This window comes from Gekko japonicus, unplaced genomic scaffold (genome assembly GCF_001447785.1).
Source record: "Gekko japonicus isolate JY-2015 unplaced genomic scaffold, Gekko_japonicus_V1.1 scaffold1529, whole genome shotgun sequence".
Lineage (NCBI taxonomy): Eukaryota > Metazoa > Chordata > Lepidosauria > Squamata > Gekkonidae > Gekko > Gekko japonicus.
In genome coordinates this window covers 140,408-153,374 of record NW_015173717.1, presented here as the reverse complement: position 1 = coordinate 153,374, position 12,967 = coordinate 140,408, and the positions used below count along the sequence as shown (strand labels likewise).

At 52.2% G+C, this 12,967-nt stretch overlaps 1 protein-coding gene across 1 annotated transcript in view; it reads left to right on the top strand.

Moving 5' to 3' along the window:
- LOC107120607 (heat shock factor protein 3-like) overlaps window positions 1-5,606 on the top strand; it is a 72,290-nt gene extending 66,684 nt beyond the window's left edge. Inside the window, exons 14-15 of the mRNA XM_015423338.1 lie at window positions 3,193-3,259; window positions 4,836-5,606. Coding sequence (XP_015278824.1) covers window positions 3,193-3,259; window positions 4,836-5,206 — 438 coding nt within the window. The 3' untranslated portion in view covers window positions 5,207-5,606. The remainder of the gene's footprint in view (window positions 1-3,192; window positions 3,260-4,835) is intronic.
- Window positions 5,607-12,967: the final 7,361 nt, after the last annotated feature.

Sequence of the window (12,967 nt, the reverse complement as noted above, 5' to 3'; positions counted from 1 at the left end):
TACCCTCGGACTTTGAGAACCACGCCCCACTTTTGTTGCTCTCCCTCGGACGCCGGCCATTTTCCGCTTTGTTTACACTAAAGAGTGCCTTTTCACACTTCTTCAGCAAGTGCAAACTTATCCATAGAAAACAGCTAAGTCTCTGGCACACTTGAGTGCTTTCTTTTCTCCTCCCCCCCGTCTCTTTCAAACACAGTTCAGTTTGTTTACGTCTGGGATTCCTCCCGACGCCGCTAAGGGGGGGGGGGATCGGAACTCACTTTTAAAACTTCTTCACTCGTCTCATTCTCCAGTTCATTGACGGTCTGATCTCAGACACCTTTTATTCACGCTTCATTCGCTGACCCTCTTGCTTGTTCCGATCGGCATCAGCTATGCTCGGTAAAAACCGAGCCTCTCAGGGGGTGGACCGATTGGGGCAAAAAGGAGCGCCTCAATTCTCCGGCTTCAAGCCATCGAAGAGGTCGCCCCCCAAGTGCCCCCGGCTTGGAGCCTCCACTCTGAGGCTCACCTGGGGGTGCCACTTGAGGCGGCACCCCTCCAACACCCCTGGAGCACGGAATGCCTCCCCTGTTCAGGAGAGAGCCTCTGCCATCGCTGAAGCCACAGACCGGAAGTCTAGATAAAAATATCTAATCTCCAGGCAATAGAAGCACCAAATGGCCGAGCTTCTATATACTCCTGCTATAATGTGTCAGAATGGCTTCACAAGAAATGAACACCATGCTTAAAAAAAAATGCTGAAAGCATGTGCAGAGTCCTGGCTAAGGAACAGAACAAATTCCACAAAAGAAGCAGTTTTAATAGCAACTTCAGGCAAGTGCTTTAGCAAGCTGACTGGGCAATGCATGCACTGATCCATGCAAAGATAAAATTATAGTGCCAGACACTTAGAAGTAGGGTATGCATTTGTGAAAAACAGACTGAAGTAAGTTGCTTGCTACACATACAGAAATATTAACAGCTGATGCCGTAGCTTCCTTCAGCAAAGGCTTTTTTGTGTCTTTGTTTTTAAAAAACGAACAAACTCAAAAACTGATCCACAAGCCCAGTTCTCCCTTACTGGAACAGATACCGAGTTCTTCCAACAATGGCATTCCTACAAGGTCTGGTAGATTCTTTTTTTTTGGGGGGGGGGTTGAGCTTGCATGCACACATAGCTGCCCCCAAACTCCCAGTCTGCTTTTCAACTTTTAGCAAATTGCCAAGGCTTTACAAGAGAAAGGAGGAGATTGCAGGGGAATAGCAGGGAAAAGGGGGCTTGCCAGAAACAGCGGGATCACCTCAGCGTGTGGGTTTTTTTTTTTGCTAAGGTTTCCCCAAGGAGGAGAAACTCAGAAAGGCTATTTCCTTTCACCCACCCCCAATAGCTTTGACTTATTCAGGAGAAGACCCAGAGCAGAGATCCAGGAGACTTACTTTCCCAGGAGGCGAGCGTAAGCAGTCTCACACACACACTCGCCCCCCTCAGTTTTTAAAAATCCCACCTGCCTCGATTACACACACACACACGGGCTGCAGTGTTGGAGGAGCAAGTGAAGGGTTGCTCCTTGGCACACCAGCCGGCAGGCACAGGCAAGTGGAGGGCAGGGCTGCCTGAGAGGAAGCACCCCTGCACATAGGCTGAAAAGTCGTGTGTGGACAAGTATAAATCCATGAGTCATTGCGCATGAACGCACGTCACAGGGAAGCCTGGTGCTGAGTTACCATGAAAGGCGGGGGGGGGGGGCGCTCAAAGGGAAAGCCATCCTGGAATCACTTTGAGAGGAGAGAACGGGAGCCCTCTAATGAGTAGCTGAGGGGCCGTGCAGACTGAGTTTGGGCCTTCCACTAACCGGTCAGGAGAAGGCATTTCCCGCCTTGCTGCCTGCAGCTGCGGCCTGAAAGAAGCCTCGGGAGGTTCTTGGGGAAGCCCCAGAGGGGGCGGGTTGACATGACAGCTAAATTTCGGGTTCGAATTAAATGAGCTTTTCCATGATGGGTTTGATTCTGCTGCCTGGAGTAAAAGTCTGGCCGCTTCTGCCAGTGACCTCGGCCCTGAGGGGACTGTCTGACCTTGTGGGAGAAGATGGCCCGTGGGCCACGTGATCTCGAGGGTCGGGAGGGATGTCTCCCAGCATGCAGTGCAGCTGATGGATCAAGAGGCCTTGCTTCTGCCGCTTGTGCTGAGGGGTCCGGCTGTCTGGAGAAGCCAGCAGCTGGGTGTTGGGAGGGGGGCCGGCCAGTCCTGAGGGCTGACATGAAGCAGAGGCTGCATAATACATATGGTGGGCTTGGGGAAGTTGCCTCTCACATCCTAACTCTTTGAAGAGTCCTCACAGCTCTGTTTAAAACAAGAACGAACCAACCCTTAGAAATGTACCTGTTGTCGGGTCACTACTCAGAGATGGCCTTAGGTCACATGCCTTGAGCTCAGGGGTCTTGTTAAATTAGAGAACAGTTCTGACACCTGCAGTGGGCCTCCTGCAAGGGTTAGGGTGGTCTAATGGACCGAGCCTTGGGCAGGGGAGGCCCAGGCTCACATTTCTGCTCAGCCGGGAGGGACGTTTGGGTGGCATGGGCCAGTGATTGTCTCAAGGAGCAACTTCTACCCCACAGTGTTGTTTGGAGGTTAAAGAAGGGAGGGAGGCCCACATGGCATTCCGAGCTCTCTGGGTGAAGGGTCCAGTAAAAGTGTAATGTGGCAGCCTCCAGGCATAGACATTAATCTTGGACCCCTTAATATCTGTGCCAGTATTGGGATCACCTGGAAAGAGCTGTGAATGTCATGTCTTTGGCGTGTGACGTGCGCAGTAGGGCGGAGGGAAGCCCAGAGGCAGGAGTGGCCGAACTGGCAAACCTTGGGGGCGGGGGGGCTCTGGGCCTGCAGGCTGGTACAGCCTCGGCAAAACTTTTTATTGTGGAAACAAGCTCTGTGAGAGTCTCAGCGGCACAGCGAGAGTCACCAGGACTGGTGCTACGAGGCTCTTTGTTTTTTGCAAGACCTGTCTTTGATGACTTCTTGTATAATTCTGTGGGTGTGACCCGGCCAAAGGGAAAGTCCCATTGATTTCAGGGACAGAGGTGTCAGTGTGCTCTGAAACCCAGGGGCCTTGACAGCCCTTAGGGACGGCTGGGATGAGCTTTATGGCGTTGCTTCATTCCAAGAAATACCTACGTGACTACTCAACCAGTTTCCTCACTTGCCTCTAGATGGAGTACTTGCCAGAAAATGCAGACACTGTTGAGATAGACCGACAGCAGACATCAGGGAAGAAAGGTGAGCTGCTGGGGAAACCATGAATGGCTTTGGCAGCCTGATTCCGGGGCAGCTGGAATAGTCTGGGAAATGGAAGCATGAATGTGGGTTCCAAAAGCAGGGGAGCCATTTGGGAGGAGAGCTTGCCTTCGTCCAGGATGCCAGGCCATGGGTGACGTGTTCCACAAGCACGCCCCGGCTGGTTCGGCTGATCATTAATGGAGAAGAAACTGGTTCTGTTTCAGCTTGATCTTGACCGCAAGATTGAACTTGGCTGGAGAACCCTGCTGCCTCTTCCCAGACACACGGAGCAGCCTGAGATCGTTCCAGAGGGTGGCTCTTTTGGTCTGCAGTAGAAGAGCCAGATTCGACTCCGGCAGCGCCAGAGAGACCAACAAGATTTCCTGGGCCGGAGCTTCCGAGAGTCGAGATGGGATCGGATGAAGGGAGCTCTGGCTTCAAAGGCTTCTCCCCGGGAAATCTCGGTGGCCTGGAAAGTGCGACTGGACTCGAATCTGCCTGATCTGAAATGGCATCCCTCGTTCCTTCTTGAAATCACTGATACTGCCTTGATTCAATTTTCCCTGGCATAGGGGAGCACCTTTAAAATCTGGCTTCCTTCCAGGCGCTCCTTCCAGGCGCTGCTTCAAAGCGGGCCATGGCCCAGGAGAGTGCGGCGCTCCCCCCGCCCCGCTCTAGCATAGTTGCCACAGTCCTGTCAGTCGGTTGGCATCAGGGGCACATGAGTGAGGTGCTGGAAACAGAGAGGGAAGAGGCCTGGGGAAGCGATGCCAGATGGTTGGCCCCCGGCCCCCTAGAAGTCCTAAAATAATTCTGGCCTGGCCCCGCAGCACGGCACAGGAAGTGCCTCTTTCGTCTCTCAGCCTGCAGGTCCCACGAAGCAGCTTTTGTACCTTCCCGCCTTCTCTGAGGCTCGGCTCATGCATCAGGGCTCCCCAGCCTTTTCAAGCCCTGCAGAGGCCCCTTTGGGATTCTGACACAGCCTGGTGGGCGGAGCCACAAAATGGCTGCTGCAGGAGGCGGAGCCAGCAGTAAAGTGGCCACCATGGCTTAACTTCAGTCACGCAGTGAAGATCCTTGGGTGTGGTTGCAGCTGCTGCCAGGACGTTTCAAAAAATCTGCACAGCCAAACCTCCAGTAGCCGATTGGAAGCCCTACTAGGCAAAAACCCTACTTGGCCCCGCCCACTTCCTAAGAACATTTGGTGGGTCCCAGAAGAGGGGTCAGCAGGCGCTGTGGCACCCACGTGCCCCATGCCGCAAACCCCATCATGCATTTATGTAGAGACACATCCCTCAATTTCTCTTGACTGGCGGCTCGGTTGGAGTCCAGGAACCCCCGAGGGACCCACAAGCTTTTCTAGGGGCTGAGCTTTCAGGAGTCCAAACGCCTTTCGTCAGATTTTTTTTGACTGGCAGCGGAATGTGTGGGCTGGTGGGAAACGTCTGTGCCCAGTACTAGTCCTGTCGCTCTTTCAGCCGAGTGGTCCTTCCTTGAGAGTTGTGCGGCCGCTGCTCCCTGCGGGCCTGAGCGTGTTGCTTTCCTAATGCAGGGGTGTTTTTTTTCTTCCCTGCAGACATGCAGCTGATCCAGTATCGGGGGAACCCCTTGCTCTCCTTACTGGAAGATGCCCCTTCAAGCGAGGAGGTTGCGTGCAAGATAGAGAGCGCCAGTGATGTTCTTCTGGCTTCGCTGGAGGACGGGCCTCCCTCTCCTCTTCCTTCGGGCGGGGGGGTGGCTGCTCAGCAGTTTCGAGATCCAGCTGCCGACGGCCCTGGCCCGGAGCCTCACGAGCCGCCCCTTCTCCCTGAAGATGTGAACGGGGAATATAAGCTCTTCCCACTCCTGCTTCTCAGCCCCGTTGCAAACTTCATAGAGGAAGCCTCTGAAATCAAGCCGCCTGAGCCAGACAGAGGTCTCCTGGGAACGGCTCCTTCCCCGCTGTAGAACGTGCCCGAGGCTGCCATGCGGGGCAGCAGCTTCCCTGTCTGCAGCAGAGCTAAAGGGGGGGGGGGGGAGGTTGTTTCACCAGAAGAGTTCCCGGGAAGGCAGCGGCCTCCAGGGCCAGGTGGAGGCTTCCTGGCGGGGTTTTTAAAAGATAGCGAAGAGCAGTTAGTGATCGGCTTCCAGCTTGTTTTTACATATGTCTCATCTAGTGGCAGGGCAACCAGTTTGTGTGGCTTTGTTAGGGTAGTTTTTTTTAATCACAAAACTCTTTTTCCCTGCCATTAGCAACAGTCTGATTTTTGTATGAGACTAAATCATATCTTATGCACTCCTAAATATGCCTCTCAGTATCTGCGTAAACAAGTTCTATTTCCTATGGAAAACAGTGTATTTTTAACCTCGGTCCATAAAATTATGCAGAAAGTGTGTGTCTCATTCACCTTGCATGCCAAAAACCTGCTCGTGGTTGGCGTGGTGGGGTGGGTGGTAGGAAGAGGGTGACAATTTTTTTTAAAAAAAAGCTTTGGCAGGAGCCATGTGTGTGCCTGACGAAGCACCTCTAATGTTGGGGGGGGGGGACAGGGACATGCACCCTGGCCTGTCTGCCTCCCCCCAAGGTTGACCACACTGCCCCACACCTCTTGCGGCGGCTGTGCCCATGCACATTCTGTCTCAACAGTTGGGAACACCCCTAAAGCTCCCAAACAAAGCTTTTGACTCCTGTCATCCAACCCCTACCCACCTGTCTCCCTACCTGACTGCCTGGCAGCAAATAACGTCAGATCGGTGGGTACTCTGTCATCGGGAAAGGGTACCTCATAGAATTCATCCAAATACCCGAGGCCCCCAACTTTGTACTTACTCCATCATCCAGCACGCTTTTGGAAGAAATCCAGAATCTTCTTCAAAAGGGCGCTGTAGAACCAGTCCCAATAGCACAATGTCACCACGGGTTTTACTCCCGTTATTTTACGGTCCCCCAAAAAGATGGGGCCTCCGTCCTATTATGGACCTCAGGGGACTCAACCGTTCTATCTCCTATCTGAAATTCCAAATGACAACATTGCAAAGCATCCTTCCCCTTCTCAGCAAAGGTGTCTGGATGGTAACCCTGGACTTGCAAGACACATATATCCATATAACTATCCACCCATCTCACAGGGAATTTTTGCGTTTTGCGGTCACGGAAGGCCATTTTCAATACAAAGCCCTCCCTTTTGGACTCTCAGCAGTGGCCAGAGTCTTTACAAAGATGATGATTGTTATTGCGGCGTACCTCCGTCTTCAGGGTGTGCGAATCTTTCCATATATTGAGGACTGGTTGTTGATAGCAAGCTCCAGAGAGACTCTGCTCAACCATATCGATTTAACGCTGGTCACCCTAGATGCGCTGGGTCTGAGGGTGAACCTGAAAAAGTCAGTGCTCCTTCCTTTGTTGAGAGTCCAATTTATCGGAGCGATTTTGGATTCGACTATCTGCCGAGCTTTTCTTCCTCCAAAGAGGGCAGACGACATTCTCTCATCAACCTAATGAAGATGCAGAGAGATGCATCAGCAAGGCAGATTCAATGTCTCTTCGGTCTGATGGCCGCCACCACAGCGGTACTCACTTTCACCAGACTACAAATGAGGCCACTTCAGCTGTGGTTCCTCAAGCGGTTCCACCCGCAGTGGCAGCTCCAATCTCAACGGTTTCTGCTTCCTGCACAGGTGTTGAATTTCCTACAGTGGTGGGAAAATCCAGAAAACCTCCTTCAGGGAACCCCATTTCTTGCACCCAGCCCTCAAATGACCCTCACCACGGATGCATCCGTGTGGGGATGGGGGGCACACCTCCAAGGTGTGTGGGTGGGTGCCAAATGGGAACCTCACGTGGCCCACAAGCACATCAACTTCCTGGAGCTGTTGGCCATCCAATATGCCCTCAGGTCTTTTTGCCACCTCGTGGCTCACCACACAGTGGCAGTCCTGACTGACAGCACCACCACACTATGGTACCTGAACCGGCAAGGTGGAACAGTATCCAGGGGACTTTGTCGACTGGCCCTGGAGATTTGGGCCGAATTCCAGTCCCAGGGCGTGTTCATCATTGCAACTCACCTTCCTGGATCACTCAATGTGCATGCGGACTTTCTGAGCAGGGGAGGCGCATCCCTCCATGATGAGTGGGGACTCAACTGGGACTTGTTGTTGTTGTTCAGTCGCACAGTCAAGTCCGACTCTTTGCGACCCCATGGACCAGATCATGCCAGGCCTTCCTGTCTTCCGCTGTCCTCTGAAGTTGGCTCAATTTCATGTTCGTTGCATCTATGACAGTGTCTAACCATCTCATCCTTTGCCGTCCCCGTCTTCTTTGACCTTCAATCTTTCCCAGCATCAGGGTCTTCTCCAGTGAGTGCTCATTGGGTGGCCAAAGTATTTGAGCTTCAGTTTCATTATCTGGCCTTCCAACTGGGACTACCTCCAACCAATTTTCAACAGATGGGGTCACCCAGAAGTAGATGTGTTTGTGACGTGGCAGAACACGAAGTGTCACCTGTTTTGCACCAGGACGGGACGCCCTGTCTCTGGGGGATGGCCTCCTTTTCCCATGGACCCACAGGCACATGTACCTGTTCCCTCCGATTCCCCTGCTTACCAAGGTGCTAAGCAAAATCATGAAGGAGCATCCTCGGTGCATCCTCGTGGCACTTGTTCCCAACCCTACTCTACATGTCCCAGGGCACCTTCATACATTTTCCTCCAACACCAGATGTCCTTCTGGCTCAGGAGGGCCAAGTGCTTCACCACGATGTGCCACACCTCAAACTCACGGCGTGGAAGATCGTCTAGCATGGCTTAAAAGCAGGATAGGTCTTGTTTTGCTGAACTGTCATAATTTTTGGATTCCTGTTGACCCGCTTGGACTTGGGTCTTAGTTGCTCCTACTTAAGGGTCTGTTTGGCTGCCATATCCACCAAGCACCCAACGGTGGATGGCTGTTACGTTTTTTTCTCACCCACAAACGAAGCAGTTTCTGAAGGGCCTCACTCGTCTCTTTCCCCCGACTCGTGGCCCAACTCCCTCCTGGGACCTACTGTTAGTACTGTCCAAACTAATGGGCGGGTCGTTTGAGCCCATGGCCACGTCTAGTCTACAGCTTCTTTCATGGAAGACTGCTTTCTTGGTAGTCATTACGTCAGCAAGACAAGTGAGTGAATTGTCTGCACTCCGTTGTGATTCTCTGTATTTGTTTTTTCACCATGATGGTGTCACCTTGGCTCCGGATGTATCTTTCCTGCCCAAGGTTGTTTCCGAGTTTCTTCCGATGTTTTCCCCGTCCCCTATGAGCAACGAGGAACGCCGTCTTCACACTTTGGACGTCAAGAGAGCCATACTTTTTTTACCTTGATAGGACAAGGTCATTCCGTCAGTCACCAGCGTTGTTTGTTTCCTATAGCACACCTGTGCAAGGGAAAAAGCTCTCTTCGCAGCGTCTATCCAAGTGGATTGTGGAAACCATTAAATTGTGCTACTTGCTGGCTAAAAGGCCATTTCTGGGCCCGCTTTGAGCACATTCCACCCGGACAGTAGCCACGTCTACAGCCTTCCTGAGAGGCTTGTCGCTCACTGACATATGTCAAGCAGCAACCTGGGCTACCCCTCACACGTTTGGGAAGCATTATGCCCTGTCAGGTTCAACAGCATGTAAATCTCCACACACGTTTCCAGGGAATCGTTATGCTTTACAGGTCTGTTGCCATGATCTACAGGTACATTGTTAGGAATGACAATGGGGGCTGATGCATCACTACATATACTATGATGCTGCAATGTGCTAAGCAAATGAAATTCAAACGCACGGGAATTCTCCTGGCGGGAGGCTACATAATGAACGGGAGGCTCTCCGTGCACCATGAGAGCAGAAATATTCACACTGGCAGTGGAACGCAAGCCCTCCCTCCTCAAGGTTATTCAGATAACCCAGTCTGGCAGCGCCAGTTCGCACTGTCTCAAGAGCACCTCCCATTAGCTGTTTACAGCAAGCGAGCTAAGCAAGCAAGCATGCGCACTCGCACCGCAGTCAGGAAGGGACGAAAACAAGTGAAACATGGCAGCTAGCTGACAGATGTGCGTATTCATCAGCATTCTTGGTAAACGGGCAGTGTTGCAGGTGACACAAGTCTAGGACTTCAGCTTCCTCCTCCAGATAGGCTTGTTTCTTTTTTGCTTGTTAATCTCACAGAGGTGTGATACACAGAGACCACGAAGAAGTTAGGCAGGATGCTTATCTGTAACTGGTGATCTTTGAGTGGTCATCTGTGCATTCACACCACCCGCCCTCCTTCCCCTCTGCTTTCGGTCCGCTCTGAGACTGAGGGTAGCAGTCAGAAGGAACTGGCGGGATTGTCGTGCCCCTCCCTTGGTCATGCGCAGTGGGGCCAGCACGTGACTGGGGAGCGGGGGCAAAAATCCCTGCTTTCAAGAGGAACCGATCGAGGTCGGCGCAGGTGCACTATGTCCCAAAGGTGTGAATGCACAGATGACCACTCGAAGATCACCAGTTACAGGTAAGCAACCTGCCTTTGCTCTCCTCTGGACACGTTCCAGCTTGTCTATATCTTTCTTAAATTGTGATGGCCAAAACTGAACACAGTACTCTAGGTGAGGTCTAACCAGAGCAGAATAAAGTGGTACCGTCACCTCGCGTGATCTGAACTCTATACTTCTGTTGATACAGCTCAAAATCATGTTTGTTTTTTTAGCAACCAGATTACACTGCTGACTAATGTTCAGTGTATGGTCTACTACGATCCCTAGATCCTTTTTGCACATACCACAGCCAAGACAAGTCTCCCCCATCCTATAATTATGCATTTGATTTTCCCTACCTGAATGCAGAACTTTACATTGATCCCCATTGGAATTCATTTTATTTCTTTTAGCCCAGTTTTGCAACCTGTCAAGATCATCCTGTATCCTGACTGTCTTCTGCCAATTTGGTGTGGTTAAGTGCGTGGACTCTAATCTGGGAGAACTGGGTTTGAGTCCCCACTCCTCCACTTGCACCTGCTGGATGACCTTGGGCAAGCCATAGTTCTGGCACAACTGTTCTTGAAAAAGCCGTTTCTGTCAAGAGCTCTCTCAGCCCCGCCTACCTCCCAGGGTGTCTGTTGTGGGGAGGGGAAGGGAAAGGAGTTTGTAAGCCGCTCTCAGACTCCCTTGGGTTGTGAAGGGCGGGGGATAAATCCAATCTCTTCTACGGTATTTTGCTCCCCCTCCCATTTTAGTATCACCTGCAGATTCAATCAGCATTCCCTCTGTCCCTTCAGCCAAATCATTGATAAAGACGTTGGAACAAAACAGGTCCCAGGACAGATCACTGAGGCACTCCGCATGTCACTCCTCTCCAAGAGGATGAGTAGCCATTCACAAGCACTCTTTGGGTGCGATCTGTCAGCCAGTTACAGATCCACCTAACAGTCATAGGATCCAAACCACATTTTTTTCCATTTGTCAGCAAGACTATTATGTGGAACCTTATCAAAAGCCGTACTGAAATCAAGATAAACTATGTCCGCAGCATTCCCCTGATCGCTTACCACTCCGCTTAGTTCACAGACAAGGAGTGGGGCTTTATCAGCAGCCACTGCTTTTCCTCCTGCTGTGTTCTTCCAGTAAGCAGCCGTGCTGGTTGCAAACAAATGAGCCTTGGGCTCAGGCCGTGGGAAGCAGAGTCCTCGACTTTGGCTGGCCCCGGGAGCCGCCGCCGGCTTCCCTCTTTTCTGTGCAGAAGGTAGTCATCTCAGCAAGGGACTCGCTTGGTCAGGCTTCCTGTAGCCAGAGCGTGGCCGATGCAGGCAGGATGGATGCAGGAGGGACTGGCACAAGCGGCTCCGTTCTCGGATGGTTGGACCAGAGAGCCATTCGGCTGTGCTCGTCAGACTAAGGCCAGCAAGCCCTGGTGGCTGCCCTGCAATCCTGCGTGTGTGGAAAGGGCAGTGAAGCTCTTAGCAAAAGCCATTATAAACGTCCTCTTTCAATTTCACGCCACCCAACGTCCCCAACTCCAGGTTGGAAAACTCCTGGAGATTTGAGGGTAGGACCCAAGGATGGAGTTTAAGGAGAGGAGGGACCCCACTCCCCAAAGCAGCCCTGCTCTTCCCCCAGGGAGAGAACTGGCTGGAGAGATGTGGGGATTCCCAGCTGGAGGTCAGCCGCTGTGTCCCAGCCTCTGGGGGGGCTTCCCCTGATATTGGGGGGTGTGTGAAGCTGCTTTAAGAGCCCCCTTGCCCTGGGGGAGGGCCTCTATAGCCCCCTGCTGGCTGTGGATGCCTCTCGGGCTTGGGGAAGGGAGATGAGTCTGTAAATGGCCAGATATCCTGGTCTAACTGGCAATGCCAGCAGTTACAAGTACTTGGGCCTTCTGCAGACCTGGCATACTTCTGACCATGGATGGAGCTCTGGCCCAGTGTTGTGTCAGTAATTAGGGGTCCCAGCTCTGACTTGGGAGATTCCTGGGGACTTTGGTGAAGCGCCTGGGGAGGGAGGTATTCGAGCAGAGCTTTTGTGCCTTCCAGCCCTGCTGGACTTCTCTGTGGGGGAGCAAAGCAGGGGATGGAGAGAATGGCCTCATCATGCCCTCCTTCTGCCTGTTGTGTTGAGAAATGGGGAGGAGGACCACAAGTGGCCACTAGCTCCAAGTTGCATAGAGTCTTCAGCTGTTAAATGGAAGCGCTCTGCAAGTGGGTGGGCTCTGTGCGGGGTGGTCTTCTGTAAGTTCCAGGGGAGTTTACAGGTAGTTGGGCAAAGGGAGGGCGGGGGTCCCTTTGCAGTGCTTTTGTGCCAATTAATTTCTGCATACCTGGACAAAGTACGGCCAGCGAAGCTTGTCTGTGAGAATATGCTGCAGACCTAGCAGAGAGGCCTGAGGTTTTCCTGCCCTGCTTAAGGACTTCTCTGGGGCATCACGCTGACCTTGATCCGGCCTCCAGCATTTCTGAGCTGCGTTGCTTTTGCAACCACCGGCAAGCAACAGAAGTAGTTAAGTGCAACATGACCCCAGCAAACACCATGCCCAGCTCTTAGCCCGCATTTGTAAGTTGTGCACTAGCCAGTAGAATTCACTGCCACAAGATGATGCGATCATCCTAACAAGGGCTGGTTCAGTCCATTAGAAGTTGAAGCAGCAACGCAGAAGCTGTATGGAGTGAATTGGAACCAAGCCTGGTTGCTAGTACGCAGGAATGAAGAAAGCTGTATGAACAAGGTGCCCCCTCCCTTTTAAAGTGAGGTCATGATCAGCGGGTAAGAGGGAGCCCTGAGGCTGAGTGGTGTTTCACGATTTCATAAAAGGTGGAACCAAGAGAGCACATGAATCACTCTTTGGGAGGCACATGCCTCTGCTGTTCCTGGTATTTGGGGGTGGGGGCAACAGCAGTATTCTGACTCACTGACAGAATGCAGGACTTGGTCTGTTTGGTTCGGATTTTCACACAGTGGCACAAAGCACAAAATGACACTTTGCAGGAACATTGCAAAACATAGCTTGTGCTGGAGGTGAAGGATTTCTGCAGGTCATTGGCAAGATGATGTGTGAAGCCGTCAGTGTGTCCTCTTTCTGGTAACCTTGAGTCCAGAGCTGGGAAAACCCCATGACAGGACAGTCCTCCACAATCTCTTAAAAGAGTTACAGCCTTAGAAGGCCATACCTCTGCTTAGAATTGCATTGCCAAATGCCTGCCTGGTACAAGCTGAGTCAGCAGGGCTGCTGTATGGCCC